Source organism: Camelina sativa, chromosome 13 (assembly GCF_000633955.1).
Source record: "Camelina sativa cultivar DH55 chromosome 13, Cs, whole genome shotgun sequence".
Taxonomy (NCBI): domain Eukaryota; kingdom Viridiplantae; phylum Streptophyta; class Magnoliopsida; order Brassicales; family Brassicaceae; genus Camelina; species Camelina sativa.
Window position 1 is genome coordinate 1,753,336 of NC_025697.1, and position 18,805 is coordinate 1,772,140.

The 18,805-nt window shown below is 38.8% G+C and overlaps 4 protein-coding genes across 5 annotated transcripts; 1 reads left to right on the top strand and 3 right to left on the bottom strand.

The window, feature by feature from the left end:
- LOC104734477 lies at positions 456 to 3,738 on the bottom strand. Of its 2 annotated transcripts, XM_019234966.1 has the most exons (8): positions 3,440 to 3,738; positions 2,847 to 3,338; positions 2,608 to 2,760; positions 2,455 to 2,514; positions 2,325 to 2,369; positions 1,791 to 2,221; positions 1,512 to 1,710; positions 456 to 1,073 (listed from the first exon to the last, which is right to left on the bottom strand). In XM_019234966.1, the coding sequence occupies exons 1-8, from the start codon at positions 3,648 to 3,650 to the stop codon at positions 610 to 612; spliced, it is 2,055 nt and encodes a 684-aa protein (XP_019090511.1). In that variant the 5' UTR covers positions 3,651 to 3,738; the 3' UTR covers positions 456 to 609. The 2 variants fall into 2 exon arrangements, with proteins under 2 accessions (XP_019090511.1, XP_010452372.1); XM_010454070.2 differs by lacking the exon at positions 1,512 to 1,710 and having other exon boundaries at positions 456 to 1,221; positions 3,440 to 3,736.
- Positions 3,932 to 7,189, bottom strand: LOC104734478 (probable aspartyl aminopeptidase). Its single transcript, XM_010454071.2, has 9 exons — positions 6,837 to 7,189; positions 6,615 to 6,750; positions 6,179 to 6,451; positions 5,908 to 6,055; positions 5,421 to 5,660; positions 5,093 to 5,225; positions 4,821 to 5,002; positions 4,515 to 4,627; positions 3,932 to 4,410 (listed from the first exon to the last, which is right to left on the bottom strand). The coding sequence occupies exons 1-9, from the start codon at positions 7,093 to 7,095 to the stop codon at positions 4,302 to 4,304; spliced, it is 1,593 nt and encodes a 530-aa protein (XP_010452373.1). The 5' UTR covers positions 7,096 to 7,189; the 3' UTR covers positions 3,932 to 4,301.
- LOC104734480 (probable disease resistance protein At5g04720) lies at positions 7,443 to 11,499 on the top strand. The gene is made up of 5 exons (XM_010454072.2): positions 7,443 to 8,231; positions 8,651 to 9,021; positions 9,096 to 9,451; positions 9,537 to 9,742; positions 10,481 to 11,499. Exons 1-5 carry the CDS (start codon positions 7,544 to 7,546, stop codon positions 11,308 to 11,310), a joined length of 2,451 nt encoding a protein of 816 aa, XP_010452374.1. The 5' UTR covers positions 7,443 to 7,543; the 3' UTR covers positions 11,311 to 11,499.
- Positions 12,133 to 15,289, bottom strand: LOC104737837. The gene is made up of 6 exons (XM_019234441.1): positions 15,226 to 15,289; positions 14,358 to 14,867; positions 13,893 to 14,015; positions 13,741 to 13,782; positions 13,595 to 13,642; positions 12,133 to 13,253 (listed from the first exon to the last, which is right to left on the bottom strand). Exons 1-6 carry the CDS (start codon positions 15,287 to 15,289, stop codon positions 12,133 to 12,135), a joined length of 1,908 nt encoding a protein of 635 aa, XP_019089986.1.

Genomic DNA, 18,805 nt, shown 5'->3' on the forward strand with positions numbered 1-18,805 from the left:
ATATGTAGGCATAAAAAAAGCATACAATCTGTGGTGTTTACTATCTTATTCTTTGATTGATCTTACATGAGAATATATCCTTTGCTTGGTTACTAATTAATTTATTTGGAAAGATTTTATGTTAGACAGAAATAAAGGTTCTTCTATATGAAAAATATAAATATAAAGATTTTAAGAGATCCATATAATTTCATAAGAATATTTATTGTTTCTGATTGGTTGCGAGACCATTTCTTTTTTCTTTTTCGTACATAGTAGAGCATATGCAATAAAAAACCTCTTATCTAGAAATTTTTTTTTTTTTAAAAAGTTGAAAGAGTTTCTCGAAAAACATACTTTGGTGATGATCTTAATTATATATTTCTTATATTTTGCTTTTATGTTGATTATCTTTCTGACAATATTTATAACCTATTGACTAATGAATATGTTGGATTCATGTTCTCTCTAGATCATTGGAAGTCTAATCGGAATGTCCAAAACTCTAATTTCGCTATACACACAATTAATATGTTTCATATATATCATCCATAATAATCTTTGGTAAACCGGTCATTGTTTAAAGTTAGGCCCATAAATGATTTAAGCTAGGCCCATCAATGTCTTAAGTTAGGCCCAACATTTCATGTTTCTGTCGAAGATTCCTTTGCCGTAAGTTGAGAAGATCATTTCCTTGAGGAGAGGATACTGAAGCAGAACAAACAGTAGCGCCGGTGAACAAGCCAAAAGGATCGTCGGAGCAACGATCCATTTCTCTTTATCCATCATCGTGAATAGCGCCGACGAGAACGCCATAAGCATCGCTGCGATAGAGACGAACAGTATCGAAAGTCCGGCAATCATCTTTGTCGGAAGCGAGACCAAGAAATCGTCGAAGGAGTATCTTGCGGTGAGTATCCCGAGGAAGATGAGGACGGAGGTGCAAGAGGCGAAGCATGAGATCAAATCTGAGACCACGAAGGTGATGAAATGCCGGTCATGTAGGTGGAAGGGTTTACCTTTTGTATTTTCGTCGGTGCCACCAGGGACGGTGAAGACCGCCGCGAAGGTGACCGTGACGATGAGAGCCGCGACTAAGCTGCAAGACATAGCCGTATCTTTCATCCATTTCTCGGCTTCTTCTCGCAATCCTTGGTGTTCCTTTGTGAATATCTCGATCGGTGTTTGCTCTTCTGTGTTTACTCTCTCCTTCTCGATCTCCGGTGCGATTCTCTCCACTTCCTGCATCATCATGTCCAGATTTATTTTTAGGTTTCCTCTGTTTTTTCTCTGTTTTGGCTATATATGCATAAGAGAAACAGAGCAAACCTTGAACCATTGTAACTCGCGTTGCATCTGCAAAGGTGGGCAAACGACACTAGAGAGCTTGGAAGGAGGAGAAGGAAAGCCGGCGAGATGAAGGATACCATTGCCGTCACAGTCCTTGTCGGCGAGCANTGAGACCACGAAGGTGATGAAATGCCGGTCATGTAGGTGGAAGGGTTTACCTTTTGTATTTTCGTCGGTGCCACCAGGGACGGTGAAGACCGCCGCGAAGGTGACCGTGACGATGAGAGCCGCGACTAAGCTGCAAGACATAGCCGTATCTTTCATCCATTTCTCGGCTTCTTCTCGCAATCCTTGGTGTTCCTTTGTGAATATCTCGATCGGTGTTTGCTCTTCTGTGTTTACTCTCTCCTTCTCGATCTCCGGTGCGATTCTCTCCACTTCCTACATTGTATAGGCTAGATTTTTAGACCTCTGTTTTCCTCTGTTTTTTCTATGCATGATATGAGAGAAACAGAGCAAACCTTGAACCATTGTAACTCGCGTTGCATCTGCAAAGGTGCGCCAACGACAGTAGATAGCTTGGAAGGAGGAGAAGGAAAGCCGGCGAGATGAAGCACACCATTTCCGTCACAGTCCTTGTCGGCGAGCAACAAGTACTTCCTGTCGTCCAGACCGTAAAGGAGACTAAACACCTTTTCTTGTCTGAACTCGACGGCCAAGAGAAACAGAGTACTGCTTGAGCTTGTTCTCGTGGACCATAGAAGCTCGGAGTTGTTCTTGATCATCTCCACCAAGAAATCCACATTCCCATACCTTACTGCAAAGAGTAAAGCCTCATCCACTGTCTCGGAACGTTCTTTCAAGCCCAATGCCAATGTTTCTTCTGATATTCCCCGTAGAAGCTTCTTGGCTTGTAGATGCATGACCTTGAGTCGGTACACTTCATCTATTCCTGAAAACATCACTCAATCAAGATTTCAATTTCATGTGAATTCTATTGAATAACCTAATACTTATCGGTCCATTTGCTGAGCTGACGAAAACTTGATACTTACCAGTCCATTTGGAGAGGCCTTTGAGCAGTTTCCTCATCAAAGTATCTAGGAAAAAAGCGGAAATTTTCTCACTTACTTCAGAGGGCTGTAGAGACTTTAGATGAAGTTATGTAATTAGGGAAGAACTTACTCTGATGATCTTTGTTTGAACGAGAAGGCTCTGGAAGAGTTGGCAGCTTTACTTGTATCCCTAGCAAGTGAGAGAAGGACAGATGAGTTGGATCAAAGGAGAATAAAAAAATGACTGATCTTTGTAACTATGAGGTTTTAGATTAGTACAGACAAGAGTAGATGAAACGTGTAAATGGTCCGAGATAGCAGCCACCAGGGAAAAGATCTGGCTTTGAAGCCAAGACAATGATGGGGATCGACTCGATTTGCAAGTGTTTTGTGACGGCTAAGCGTCTGCTCATGTTGAAGAGATCCAACGCAATGTCTAATTGCATGAAGAAAAACAAATCAAGAAATCATCATCAAAACAGCCTAAAACATGGGTTTCTTGAGGTCTACGAAACCGCTTACCGAGCATTTTATAGAAGATGGCATTAAGAAAGAGCAAGGAACCGTGATATCCATCATCGTCAAGTAACACCTGAACCGGAGTTCTGGTGTAAAGATAGCGAGCCATCTCCATCTGCGTGTTCTCAACCGCAACCACAACTGGAATCTGCCCATTGATTCCAGGAATCTCTAGAAGCTTAGGGTTCTTGGCAACTAAGGCTTCAGCAATCTCCATGTTTCCACTAACCGCAACGACAGTGAGAGGCGTGTGGTACGAAGCGTTTTGGCTCATCTTGGGAAGCATCTGTTCAGGTGTCATACGACGCAAAAGCTCTTTAACAATCTCGGGTTTCCCACACGCGCAAGCCTTTAACAATGGTGTCTCGTAAAGGTTTATCCATTCGTCCACTGCGTCCGGATGACCGTTCAAGAAGTCCTTCACCACCTCTACACGACCTTGGCTTATTCCTTGACTTAATTGTATATACTCATAATATACGTTCGTATTCTTTCCTACATCAACAACAAGATCACGCTATGCTAATAAATTAATAATTCAGTGCTATGTATATTCAACTGACGTTCAAATTTGAGAATGGTATGAGAACTCTTACCGCGAAGCCGAGATGCGGAGAGAGCTGATTCGATGAACGGAATCTGGATATTGACGGGATCATTTAGAACTTCTTCTTCAGGAACTTCTTTTATAGGGGAGATACTGTCCCCTAGGCCAGCATGAGGAACCTTTGTATTTGCGAATTTGAAAGGGCTCCTCCGAAATGTTTCCTTCAAAGTTGCGTCTAAGTAATTAGAACTCATTGACATATTATATTCTTAGTTAGACCAAACCCTAACAAAATTTAGAAAATAAACAATTCACAACTAGATGTAATAGGAGGATATATATACAAAAATGCAAAGATGAATATATCGTTGTCCGTATGTATATGCAAGGCATAACGGTAACATACAATCTTTGGTTTTTTTTTTCTATCCTATTCTTTGATTGGTCTTGCATAAGAATATATCCTTTGCTTGGTTACTCTTTGTTTTATTTGTAAAGCTTTTCTGTTGGAGAGAAAATTAAAGGATATTCTTGTATATAATTTGACAAATAAAAAACAAGTTTATTTGTCAAGGTACCAACTATAGGAGGTGTTACAAACCTAGAAGGTTATTTTCCAATTTCGGTTTATTTAATGTTTCTAAAACAAGACAATCAAGAAAACGAATAAATAGTGAGAAAATTACCGAAAATAACTTGTGCAGTTTTGCTAAAGAGATTTACCGAAAATACAGACACATTTCTCTCCCTTCTCTATTCAAATTCAGGTTCTGTACTTGTTGTGAGACTGAGGACCAGCCACGAACTGAAGTAACTAGCTTAAGATTCTCACCATGTCTTAAGATCTTAGAGCCTGGACAAAGCGTCATATAGCACACGATTTTGTTACCTAGAGATTAATATCCGGGAAGTTAATCATCCACAACGAGCTTCCTGTCCACGCTTGAGAAAGATCGATAAAACGCCTTGAAATGTCTATATGCGATGTCTATATCGTTTGTTCCACAAATTTCTCTCACACTGTATCACAAGTAACATGTTCCAAAAACCAGAAGCTGAGTCTAACGTAATCTGATTTGAAAACATGATAAAGGGTTGCTAAAAATTGGCAGTATTTTACATACCTATGCATAGAAAGCTGAGGTATGCCACAATCAACGGTTCGAATCCCAACTCCTGAAGCCAATATAGGCCCTATTGTTGAGCCACATCCCATATCATTTCTCACCACAAACTCCTGCAGATGTAACAAAACTTTCATTGGCTGTATACTATTCTCAAATATGGGTTGCTTAGAAGATCTATTATGTGTAAATCCTAAGAACCGCAGACAAATCGCTTTCAACATCTGAACAGAAGGCTGACGAAGACAGAACAGTAATTTTTTCCCTAAATGTTACTATTGGGACATAACATTAAGAAGAACCAACCTGAATTGGAAGATCATGGAGTTTTGCTACTTCTTTGAAAAGAAAAGAAGTGATTCCACTGGTTGCATAGCGTTGATTTGCGTTATGTTTGACAACCAGACCCTTGTGTAGTTGAGGACGGTGGTTCTCTTCATGCTTGTCTGCAAAGTTGGGGTGCACTCCATGAGCCATGTCTGCAGACACTGCAACCACAAGAACCCATACAACACTGCCTTACTAAAATCCCAGAGACTACATACAAATAAATAATTGGAAAAGTAGAAAGTGTTTACCAAGAAAAGATTTCCGGATAGCACGGTCAAATGTACACTCAGTGGCCTGATTATTGCCTAGGGAACTCACAATCCGTCTCATTGCTTGAAACATAGTGGGCGCCCCTGCACCTTGACATGAATCTGAACCTACCTATTGAAACAAAACACATTTAGAAGAAAAGGCTCAGACGTTTCAAGCACATCATCAGCTCAAAGAAAAAAAGGTTGTGGAAGGTTAAATGCAAGTCCTCTTTTATTCAACAAATTTCAGGACAAAAGTGTTGCTAATAAGTTCCTCAATTTGAAGCAACCTAATAAGTATCAATATCTTATAGGAAAAAGGTACCTCCTCGTTGTCAAATAAAGCTATCATCCGGATATCATGTTCAGTGGAAAGGCTTTCAGATGATTCACATGAATCAATGAGAGATCTCAAAGCACAGAAACTTGATGCAAGATTATCTAGTCTTCCAGAGAATATGAATTCATTGTTTGCTCCTCCCAGGCAGCTAGGTTGGGTGTCACAGATATTTAACTCAAGACTCACTATATCCTCAACCTTACAATCCAGGTCATCTGACAAAATCTGCAACATAATCAGGAAGCTTTGAGATATTTGCGGATTTTACAGTTACCACCAACATCAGAAATTCAGAGAAATTGATAATGATGAACTCAAAATGCTGGTATTTATAGAAAAATTTAGCAACACTAAAATTTAAATTTCTCATTTCTATTCTCATGATTTAATATCTTAGAAACACGGTGCACGGTAAGAAACAATGCAGAGGAATGACTCTAGTGACTAACCTAATTAAGTAATTATGTCATACCTGCATGAGTAATGGATGATGAGCATCTTTGGAGGATGAAGAAACATTTTTTTCCTTCAACTCAGCAGAGGATTCATCTGGTTTCGTTGCCAGTAGTGGAACAAGTTGGGTCTCCAAATTTGGTTTAAATCCATCACTATTCACTGTGCTAAACAATACAAGAACAAGAAAAAACAGCATGAGTGAGCTTCAACACTAGAATACTTTTCACTTGATAACAAATGAATAAAGTCTACAACTCAACTAGAAAAAACCCGTAAAAGAAGTTTACCGATCAAGATGAATGGCCAAAGTGGGCACTCTAAGTAATGGCCTTTTCACTTTGACAAGCCTGTGAACAAACGAGCCATCACTGGCTCTCACAATTGCTCTCCCCGCAACAGTCAAGTCTCGATCAAACCATGTGTGCCACAAACCACCTCCGTAAGTCTGAACATTCACCATCAGATAGCCAGACTTAGATGAAGCAGACTTCGGCTTAAGTTTAAGACAGGGGCTATCGGTGTGAGCAGCTATGGCATGAAAACCATTACCAGGAACATACCTACAAAGTGAGAAACAAATATAGGTTCCCTGAACCCAACAAATAAGTAATCTAAAAAGAACAAAGGGATCTTGTGAAGAACCCATCAACTATCCAAGCATAACCTAGTTCCAGGATTCACTACTCTACTAATGAAGATCATAACTGAATCGGAAAAACTCACTTGTCTCCGACGGCAAAAGCAACCAAACAGGACATGTTTCGTGTAAAGAAGTAACGGCCACCAGGTTTCAGGTTCCAATCCTCGTTTTCACTGAGGAGATCAAACCCAGCATCCAAAAGCTGTCTCTTCGCCTCAGCTGCAAGCCAAAAACACATCAATCAGAGCCGTCACTTCACTTGAATATATATAAAAATACAAACTTTAAACTGGATTACAATTTACCAGTGGCGTGAAACTGCGTCCATGATTCATTGAGATAATCCAGAAGATCCCCGACAATCGAGGCATTGGAATCACTCCCGAGCGATCTCGAATCATTCTGGGAGGAGCAGAGGATAGGAGAGACGGAGGAGAAGGAGCGAAGAAAGGGAGAGCGATGGAGATAAGTAGGAAAAGAGAGAGATGAAGGAAAGACAAAAGAAGGATTGAATTTGGAGGGAAGAGAATGGGTTAGTGGAAGACGAGCTACGGCGGCCGCCATTAAAACTGCCTCCCTCCCGGATTCTGAAGATGAGAGGTCCGTCCGTCTCACTGACTCGTCGTCTCTAATCTCTTTACTCTGCCTTTTTACCCCTTTCCACCGTCGCAGTTAGTTATTTTATTTTATTCTTACCTTTTCACCGTTTTAACGCGACAAAGTAATAAATATCAAAAATATGAATATCACCCAAAAAAACAGGATAATCCATTAATTAATAATTGAATGTGGAAACTGAGATGATGACGTGGCATTGTTTGGCCTTTTCTTCCTCTTTTGCCGAAAAAGTCATTCTCTATTGTGAAAAGTCTCCGGAGACTTAAAAAGGCAAGTTCCTACGAAGCTTCATTGATGAGTAGTGGTGGTACCAACGTTGTCTCTTTTACTTACTTCACTATGCTTCTTTGCTCATTGCTTCTCCACTCATCTCTCTCTCTCAATCGGCATAGACATGGCGGAACTTGTGGGCGGCGAAGTTGTGACGGAGCTCGTGAAGCAGCTCTTCGCTGTATCTGACAAAGCCTTCAGGTGTAGAAGCATCGCCAAAAACCTCGCAACCATGATCCAAAACGTTCAACCAACCATAACGGAGATCGTCTATAGCGGCGTGGAGGTAAGTGAGCATCGCCAGGTTCAGTTGCGTATGTTCTCTGAGACTTTAGACAAGTGCAAGAAGCTCACCGATAAGGTTCTTAAATGTCACCGTTGGAACATGGTGAGGCAGCTTTACCATGTCAAGAAGATGGAAGATCTTGGGAAGAAGATCACCAGATTCATCCAGGGCTTGCCTCTTCATATTCTCGCTGACGTTCATCACCTTCGGGCCGATGCAGAGGTGCGTTTGGATCGTATTGATAGGAATTGCGATAGCTTGAATGAGAAGCTTGGTTCTATGAAGATCAGGGGAAGTGAATCTATGCGTGAGGTGTTGAAGATGGCTGAGGCTACGGTGGAGATGGTGACTGATGATGATGGTGGTTTCCAAAATTTGGGAGCGGGGTTGGAATTGGGAAAGAGGAAGGTGAAGGAGTTGTTGTTTAGATCTAGTGATGAAGCACGACTTGTTGGCATCTCGGGGATGAGTGGTTCTGGGAAAACCACTCTTGCTAAAGCGATTGAGCGGGACGAGGAGGTTCGAGGTAGATAAGATTATCATGTCTCTGTTTTAGTAACCTCTATTGCAGCTGTAGTTTGTGGTGTTGCTTGATGTCATATTTTCATATGTATGTAATCTCAAGTGAAGTTTTGTTGAGTTGATGAGTTGAGTTCTTGATATTGGACACTGGTTAAGAGTTGATGAGTTGAGTTCTTGATATTGGACACTGGTTAAGAGTTGATGAGTTGAGTTCTTGATATTGGACACTGGTTAAGAGTTGATGAGTTGAGTTCTTGATATTGGACACTGGTTAAGAGTTGATGAGTTGAGTTCTTGATGTCATATTTTCATATGTATGTATGTTCGAGTATGTAATCTCAAGTGAACTATTGTTGAGTTCTTGAAAATTAGAGATACTGTTTCTCTGATGCTAAAAAGGGTGCTTGTTTGCTGCTTTTACAGGCCACTTTGGAAACCGGGTTTTGTTTCTGATTGTATCACAATCTCCAAATGTTGAGGAGCTGAGATCGCTTATTTGGGGATTTCTGACTGGCTATGATGCTGGCTCTGGTGTTGCTCATCCGGAATCGACTGGTCAAACACGAAAGCTAGTGATCCTTGATGATGCTTGGACATGGGAATCTCTGGACCAGCTGATGTTTAATATTCCTGGAACTTCAACTCTTGTTGTCTCAAGGTCTAAACTCGCGGGTACTAGAACCACCTATGATGTAGAGTTACTAAATAAAGATGAAGCAATGTCTCTGTTCTGTTTATCTGCTTTCAATCAGAAATCAGTCCCTCCAGGATTCAGCAAAAGTTTGGTCCAGCAGGTAATGGGTCTGCCTACATGCCTAGTAGTAATATTGTTTCTTCTTTGGATACTCATATTGACTCTATTTGGTAGGTTGTTGGGGAGTGTAAAGGTCTACCGTTGTCTCTGAAAGTTGTTGGTGCTTCATTGAAAAACCAATCTGAAAAATACTGGGAAGGTGCAGTGACGAGGTTATCTAAGAGTGAACCTGCTGATGAAACTCATGACAGTAGAGTGTTTGCTCAAATCGAAGCAAGTCTAGAAAATCTCGACCTGAAAACCAGAGACTGTTTCTTGGGACTCGGTGCTTTCCCTGAAGACAAGAAGATCCCTCTTGATGTTCTCATAAACGTGTTGGTCGAGTTGCATGATCTCGAGGACACAAGTGCTTTTGCTGTTGTTGTTGATTTAGCAAACAGGAATCTTCTTACTCTAGTGAAAGATCCAAGGTATTGCTATAGAACTCTTTATGATTTCTTTTCTTGTAGCTACTTCTACCGTTCTATGTTTTGATCGTCTTTACTAATTTTGCAGGTTTGGCGCTATGTACACTAGCTACTATGACATATTTGTGACGCAGCACGATGTGCTAAGAGATGTAGCACTTCGTCTAAGCAATCGTGGGACAGTAAATAGACGAGAGCGGTTACTGATGCCAAAAAGAGAGTCAGTGCTTCCCAGAGAATGGGAGAGGAGCAATGATGAGCCATACAATGCCCGGGTAGTTTCCATTCACACAGGTAAAGAATCCGTTACACAATTATTTCTGTTTGTCACTAGAAAACATAATGTTTTGATATGGATTTCTGTTCTTCCTTTACAGGAGAAATGACTGAGATAGATTGGTTTGACATGGAACTCCCTAAGGCTGAAGTTTTGATATTAAACTTTTCCTCTGAAAAGTATGTATTGCCTCCTTTCATTGCTAGGATGGGCAGGCTTAGGGCACTCGTGATTATCAACAACGGTATGTCTCCTGCGCATCTACATGACTTCTCCATCTTTACCAATTTGGCCAAACTCAGGAGTCTTTGGCTTGAGAGGGTTCATGTCCCTGAACTCTCTAGCAGTACGGTTCCCTTGAAAAACCTCCACAAGCTGTCTCTGATCCTGTGCAAGCTCAACAATAGTTTTGATCAGACCCAAGTAGACATTGCCCAAATCTTCCCAAAACTGTCTGATCTCACAATAGATCATTGTGGTGATCTTGTAGAACTACCTTCCACCATCTGTGGAATCACTTCACTCAACTCCATCAGCATAACAAATTGTCCCCGCATCAAAGAATTGCCTAAGCATCTGAGTAAGCTAAAAGCCCTTCAACTTTTAAGGCTATATGCTTGCCCGGAGCTGAAATCTCTGCCAGCAGAAATCTGTGAGCTGCNGAATCCGTCACACAACGATCTTCTAATAAATTATTTTGGGTTGTCACTAGAAAACATAAAGTTTTGATATGGATTTCTGTTCTTCCTTTACAGGAGAAATGACTGAGATGGATTGGTTTGACATGGAACTCCCTAAGGCTGAAGTGTTGATATTAAACTTTTCCTCTGAAAAGTATGTATTGCCTCCTTTCATTGCTAGGATGGGCAGGCTTAGGGCGCTCGTGATTATCAACAACGGTATGTCTCCTGCGCGTCTACATGACTTCTCCATCTTTACCAATTTGGCCAAACTCAGGAGTCTTTGGCTTGAGAGGGTTCATGTCCCTGAACTCTCTAGCAGTACGGTTCCCTTGAAAAACCTCCACAAGCTGTCTCTGATCCTGTGCAAGCTCAACAATAGTTTTGATCAGACCCAAGTAGACATTGCCCAAATCTTCCCAAAACTGTCTGATCTCACAATAGATCATTGTGGTGATCTTGTAGAACTACCTTCCACCATCTGTGGAATCACTTCACTCAACTCCATCAGCATAACAAATTGTCCCCGCATCAAGGAGTTGCCTAAGCATCTGAGTAAGCTAAAAGCCCTTCAACTTTTAAGGCTATATGCTTGCCCGGAGCTGAAATCTCTGCCAGCAGAAATCTGTGAGCTGCCAAGACTAAAGTACGTTGACATCTCTCAATGTGTCAGCCTATATTCTCTTCCGGAAGAAATAGGAAAGGTAAGGACACTTGAGAAGATTGACATGAGAGACTGCAGCTTATTGAGCATACCGAGCTCTGCGGTTTCACTGACTTCTCTACGCCATGTAATATGCGATAGCGATGCTCTGTCGATGTGGGAAGAGGTCGAGAAGGCGGTTCCAGGACTTCATGTTGAAGCCGCTGAAAAGTCTTTCAGCCTGGATTGGCTCGACGAGTAAGTTCTTGATTCTCCCTCCGAGCTTTTAGAAGCATGTTGTATAAGTAATTTAATTGCTAATCTGTAGCAATTTGTTGTATAATATTTCCGTTAACGCACTCAAAAAGAGTCAGTGCAATGTTCTTTCTTGGAATATGATCACCAAGGCTTTTTCTCTCCAGTAATTTTCATAAAAGTTGGATTGATGTTAGTAACGTTTTAAAAATTTTTACCCTGTAATATAGAGTAAGTTTTGTGAAAAAAAAAAAAACTGTAGTTGAAGAAAAATTTAAAACGTATTTCGAAAACTTGAACGCTAGATTTGAAAACATGTATTTGTGAAAACGATAAAGGTTACGTCATATCGAAAAGAAAAAAAAAGAGAGTTGAAGAGGAGCAATGATGAGAGGCCATTATCGAACCAACTAATCGTCGGCCGTAGAAGGGCAGACTAATCTAAGGCCCAATAATGACACTAGACTCTCAAAAACAAAATTGCACTTGACCAAATATGGGCTGAAAATAAATTAAATGAAGGCCCAATAATCCGTAAGGCGAAAGCCTAAAGGTGACTATTTATAGAAGATGATTCCACGACTGATTCGTCAGACAATCGATGTGGGATCCTATGTTTTTCAACATTATAGAGAAGAGGGAAACGTTCCGAAACCGAAATATCCCTTCAAACTGAGATTGAAGTTTCATCAAGCACTCTGTAATATTAGTTACCCTCCAATCTCTTTAAATACATGTTGTATAAATAATTAATTGATAGTTATATTGACAAAAAAAAATTGTTAATCACAAATTCATACTTGGGACTAAAATAACAAAGAAATCTCCACTAAATGTTTAGGCGACCACTACTGCTTGCTGAAATGGGCCCAGATGATCCATGTGTAATAGTAATATCTACACATGGTTCTAGCCAACTTTTTGTATCGCGGTGGAAGAGTCGTTTGCCATAGGTGGAAGAAATCATCTCATTGAGAAGAGGATATTGCAACATCAAGAAGAGAAACGCAGGGACGCTGGCGAGTGGCTTCAATGGGACTACAAGCAATGGCCTTTCACGCATCGACGCCGAAACCGAGGTGATGAACGCAAGAAGCATTGAGGCGATAGATATGAACAGAATGGATTGACCCAATATCATCTTTCTAGGAAGTGATACAATGAAGTCATCAAAAGAGTATCTTGAGGTCAGAATGCTGAGGAATATGAGCACAGAGATGCAGGAGGCGAAGAAGAATAGAGTGTCTGCTATGATGAACGCTGTGAAATGCTTGTCAGTAAGAAGAAGAGGTGCACCCGAAGTTTCATTAGTACCTCCAGGAACAGTGAATATTGCTTGAAATGTGACAGTTGCAATGAGAGCTGCCACGAAGCTACAAGCAGTGGCAGTGTACTTCATCCATTCTTCTCCTTCTTTTCGTAGAGGTTCGTGAGAATCTTCAAATATTTCTCGCGGGGTCTTCTTGTCCCTGTTTTTTTGCACTACTTCACGTTCTGATATCAAGCTCTTTACTTCCTCAAACCACTGACTCTCTCTTTGCATCTTGAGAGCAGCTCCAGAAATCTTAGAAAGTTGGTCGGGAGTAGAGAGATGAGCGGCGATATGGAGAATGTTGTTGTTTTTGTTGTCGGAAGATCTAAGCAGCGTGACCTTTCTATCATCTAAACCATGTATCAGATTAAAGATCTTCTCTTTCTTGAATTCAACAGCCAGCTGAAAGAGGTTTCGACCAGAGGCAGTTTTCGAGATCCAAAGAAGTCGAGGGTTACATTTGATTATCTCGGTGAAAAATTCCTTGTTCCCATTCTCCACCGCTGCAAGTAATGCTTCATAGACCGTCTTTTTCCAGCTCTCGTCCTTGATCATGATGGCTCGTTTCATGCAAAAAGTTTTAAGCAACCTATGAGCTTTATGATGTCGATCTTTTAGCTCATATATTTGCTTTATTCCTATATATGCAAAACAAAAAACTATGAGTTCATCTATATAACTATGACTTCCACACTAAAAATTAGAATTGTAGAAAGCCCGTGAATGATCATATTCATTATACTTTATACAATTCATCGTGCATGTGGATACTGCACTGGCTAAGTGTGACCTTCTGGAACAATTAGTCGTGATCTCGACCAAATAGCTAATTCAACCAAATGACTAATTGCACGTTTAATTACCTTCATTTTGAAATGCAGACAAGTCCTGTCTATGTGAACTCTAATGTAGCATACTGCATACATGCATCAACTTTAGATAAAAATTAGAAAAAGTTAGACTTACGTACCAAACCAACCAAACCATTTGGAGAGACCTTTTAGTTTCAGTGGCATACAAAAAAGACCTGATGAAGGAAATACGTAGAAACTTCAATGAGTGCGTATATAAATAGCACATGTTTAGGAAAATAGCTCAAATTAAGAGGGTATCTGCATGAGGTACCATTGCTTCGGTTTGGTCTCGAAGTCTCAGATATACGTATACCTACCAATGGAAGATATATATACAACTAATAAAGTTCAAGAATGTTTAAGAAAAAAAAAAGAACAAGAAAAAAAAAAGGATTATATTATTGATAGGTCATAGGTACATACAAGAGTAGATGAGGCCTCGCCAGAACCCAAGATGGCAGTGGCTATGAAGCAAGTCAGGTTTCAAAGCTATGAACCTAAGTGGAGCCAGAGACGGGACGTCGTTGACGATGTCCAACGCAATGCCTAACAGTCCATGAAACAGAACTATTATGTGTCTGTTTTATGTAATAGTACTGCTCAGTTGTATATTTTAAGTACATGCTTAAACAGTCCATGAAATTTGAATCTGACCGCTATGGCCACAATTAAAGGAACCTATTTATTATATGCTAAACCATTTAATGTTTATGGATATAATTTAAAAACCAATTTGTCTAATTAGAAAAGTGCCGCAATTCATGTTCCTTTTTATATAGATTAGGTTCCTAACACTAATCGCTTTGAGATTCCTAGAGTACCATGTGCATGTTATCATTGCCTTAAAAGTTTCATCAAGTAACATGTCAATTACTTCAAAAAACTTACGGAGATATCCATAAAATATGGCATCGAGAAGGAGACGTGTACCCCAATATCCCTTGTTATCCTTCAAGATAGCTGAATTCTTATAATGATTGTTATAGAGGTAGCGAGTGACCTCTCCATGCCCTGCATTTGATGCCCGCACAACCGGTATAGCTAGCCCATAGGAAGCTAAGTTATCTTGAGCAAGCGGACTGGGGTTAATATTGTTTGGGCACAATCGCTTAACAATCTCCAAATTGCCATTCCCAGCGGCAATATCAAGCTCTAAACTCCGTTGAAAATGAATATCTTCTTCCATCGTCTCATGCCTCGTCATTTCTTGAAATAGTAGCTTCTTGACCATCTCCAATTGATGGTGACGACATGCATTTTGCAATGGTGTCTCAAATGGGTCAATCCAGGCAGTAGTTGTGTCTTTCGCTAGGTTCCGGAAGTTTAATATCACACGTTGCAAATCATCGTAGCTAATTTCTTGTGATAGTGATAAATTTTCATAAATTTCGCCTAAAACTGCAACGGCACATGAAGAAAATAACATAATCAATTAGATACAAAATGCATCCATAAACAAAATTACATCTAACTTTTTTGTGCTGAATCTGGATGCATCTAATTAAACTTTAAGCAGCCGGAGACATATATAAACAAACAGAACCTAGCTTCGAAAAAAACAAGTTACAAGAGATACGTACAATATGTAGACCATTGGGAGTAACCAAAATCTCTTCCAAATAAAAAAATCAAGTCAGATAAGATAAGGAAACGAGTGACTTAACGTGGACGCAACATTTGTGTGTTTACGAATTGCCACAAGTGATAAGTAGCAACGAAATGATGAAAAGAAAAACTATTGTTACTGATAAAGAACCTCGCATTCCTTGTGAAGAACCTCCCACTCCTTGTGAAGAAGAACCTGCTGAAGAACTTGCCATTCTTCTGAACCTGATGGGAAATTGGAGTTGTCCTGTCAAGCAAGTGTCAGTCCCTTTTGTGAATTTCGATTTGATGAAATTTTTGGCACTGTGAGATTGTTTAAATAGACCTTTTTCGTTTAAAGGTATACGCAATTATCTTTCACATCATCTCATTCTCTTTTTCTATTTTTTTGTTGGGTCATATACGTCATCGCATTCTTCTTCCTAACAGTTTTTTTTTTTTTTTGCTCCTCCCAACTAGGTCATGACTCATGTGCTTATCAGTATGATTTCTTTTGTTTGTTTGACTCTTTCTTTTCCTCTTTTGTTTTAATTAAACTAGGATATAGACCCGTTGGTTGCCGCACGGAAAACTGAAAACGTGAAATGACTAACATTGTTAATTCACATTTCGAGTGGAAACTTTACTGTAGTCTTTTAACTATATAGTATGAAATTCGGAAATAATGCCTAATATGAATCAACCAAATTAATCAAATAATAATTTTGTTGTAAATACAAAATCGATTCAATGACAATAAGAGAACAATGTTAACAAGATATGTGAATCTTAGCAAGATAATCAATTTTGAAAGATATTCACGTGTATAAAGCAAATTTTAAATTATTATTTTATCAAAATTTACAAAACGTACAAAAAAAATAATAAGAGAAGCAGACTGAGAGAGTCCACAACAGTCAATTTCTAGATGAATACTTAGAAGAGATGAACGATGAGGTATAAGATGGAAAACGACACCAAATAAAAGTTGGATGAAGGAATAAATAAATAAAACAATCCAAATTTTAATAAAGATTAGTGAATTAATGTCGATTAATAAATTAAAATAATAAACTAAAAGAAAACAATACTCAGATTTTTTTTAACTTAGAGGTATGAAACAATACTCAGAAAAACAAAAAAAATTTCAAGATTCCTAAAATCTATATGTATAAACAAAGTGGTGTGGAAACAAAGAGGTGTCAAAAACTAATATGTGCGAATATTAAAAGTTAGAGGTACCATGAAGAAACAAAATTATTGGGAAGAAAATCTTGCAACTTTTGAGATCATTAACAAATATAAATTCAATCAATTACCTAAATTAATATCTGAAAGAAATGATCGATGTGAGTATAGAATTGGAAAACGACACCAAACAAAGGTTGGATAAATGAATCAATAAATAAAACAGTCTACATTTTAACGAAGATGAGTGAAAAAAAGAAGATGAGAGAGTTAAAGCCACGAGGTAATGGTGAATAGAGAGGTGGTGGTTACACGCCTACACCCCAACTTAAGATATATTACTAAGGAAGACATATATGATGAATCACAACCATTGAAGATGACGATGCCTTTGGTATGGCCAGCATTTTTTGAAAACAAAGAGGCATTGAAATGTCTTTTTTTTGTTTGTTTAAAAAGACCATAAACGATGTAGTTGTGTCTCAGCTGTTGTGACGACGATGTAACAAATCTAAAATTTCTTTTTATTATTTGTTAGCAGATTAGAAGCAATGTTCACTATATCATCCCATTGGTTTACAAACTATAAATATTCAAAATTGAAGAGTTAAGTTATTTTAATTGAAAGCACTATGTAATGGCAAGAGAATAAAAAAGAAAAACCAATGGCTGCATCTCAATATGCCACATTGTTTACGATATAATTGTAACGTCAATAGCTTCTCAAAACAACGCCAGATTTTAATGTAAAAAATTGGTGACTAAGAGAATTAGACACCTATGAATTACAATCTCAACAAAATAGCAGACGTAAGAACAAATTCAACGGTGGTTTTTAAGGAGTTTTTAAGAGATGTTTAAGATTAAAAATAAATTAAAATACATGATAAATGTTAAAATCAATTCTAAGAAGCATTTTTAGAATTCTTTAGGATCTCAAATGTGTCGGTCTGTCATTGGTTGGTGAAATTAACAAAAGAAAAAGAAAAAAAAATCGACGAACCTTTTTTCTCCTCTCTCTTTCATCTCTTTAGAGCCGATAATCGGTGAATTTTTCTCTCAAGCCTCAATCCATTGAATTGAGAGTCTGTTGAATTGAGAGAAGAGATGAGTCGGAAATGGGTTTCTAATCCGGCGTTATCACCATCCAAGCGATGCCGGTGACAACTTCGGCTGATATCTGGTTCCTCAAACTCAAACACCAAACCTGAAAATTATTGAAATCTCTGAGTGTGGTTCAAGGACGCTCCAATCTTGTCCTATGGGTACACATATCTTTGATTTGAAGTGTAGATCTTTGATATCATCTGAATTGAGAATAGATATTAGAAAAATAGAGTATTCTGATTTGGTAATTGATTAGTAAAATTAGGGTTCTTTCAATTGGGTATTGATGTTAGGAAAATTAGTGTTTACCGTTGTTAGCAGCTTGAGAATTTGATGAGTTGATGGTTCAATGATTTAGCTTTGATGTGTGTCTTCTTAATTATAGTGTTAAAATTTAGCTTTGATGTGTGTTTTACCGGTTGAATCAGCAAATCAAGTGACTGATTCTCGGCTAGGGCTACCAAATCCGGATGCTATCTGCAGAACATGTGGCAGCAAAGATCGAAAAGTTTGCGAAGGTATAGTAAAGAATCTGGTTTTGGCGATACTTAATCCATATTTCCTCAAGGAGATTGCTGCATTGCTCAACAAAATCTGTCCTGGCTGTAAATACATTCATAAAAAGCAGTTTCAGGTTCATGAGTCTTTCCAAATCCTTTTATTGTGTGTTTTGGAACTACATTATGCAAATGTCGCCTTTGTTTGTTGTTAAAGATTACTTGAAGTAAGATCATGAGATAGATTCTCTTTCCATTTTCTATTTTCCATTATTGTTGCTATGAGTCGGATCTTGAAATTTATGAAAGACGGGTCTTCCTCCTAGTGGGCTTCCCTCATGAGTCACATGGAAGTAGACAAGGTAGAGATATCAGTTTTCTTGCTCTTAACTTCTATAAGAAACTAAACTTCTGTTATAGTGATCTTTTTCTTGCAGCTTGCTTTCACATGATCGACTGATACGGGTAAAGTTATAAGAAATAGCTTGAGCTTTGCACACTTTGCCCTTTTCTTTAACCAGTTTATGTTATCTTAAGCTGTTTTTTTTTTTGTTTTTGCAGGTGAATGTGTGTTTGATAGACCTGTTAACTAGTCTTTGTTTTTTGCTGTCTTGGAGATGACCTCACCAAGTTAGTTTCAGACCCATACACAAGTAAGTTTCTCTCATACGCATTATGTTTTGCTGCCTTTCCATTTCACTTTCTCAGAATCTTGTTTAATTCATCTTCTTTCTCGAGTTAGTGTTTGAGTTCAATGCTTGGTAGTTGACATTGATTGCTTGTTTTGTCCCAGTTAAACACAAATTGCTTGGTAGTTGTAACAGTTAAAGATTTATTGTCGAGTTAGTGCTTATGCTTGGTAGTTGTCATTGATTGCTTGTCAAGTCACACTTAAACACAAAATCTAATTAAACCTAACAAGTTACGCATTAACATAAATGCTTCTTGATACTCTTTGTT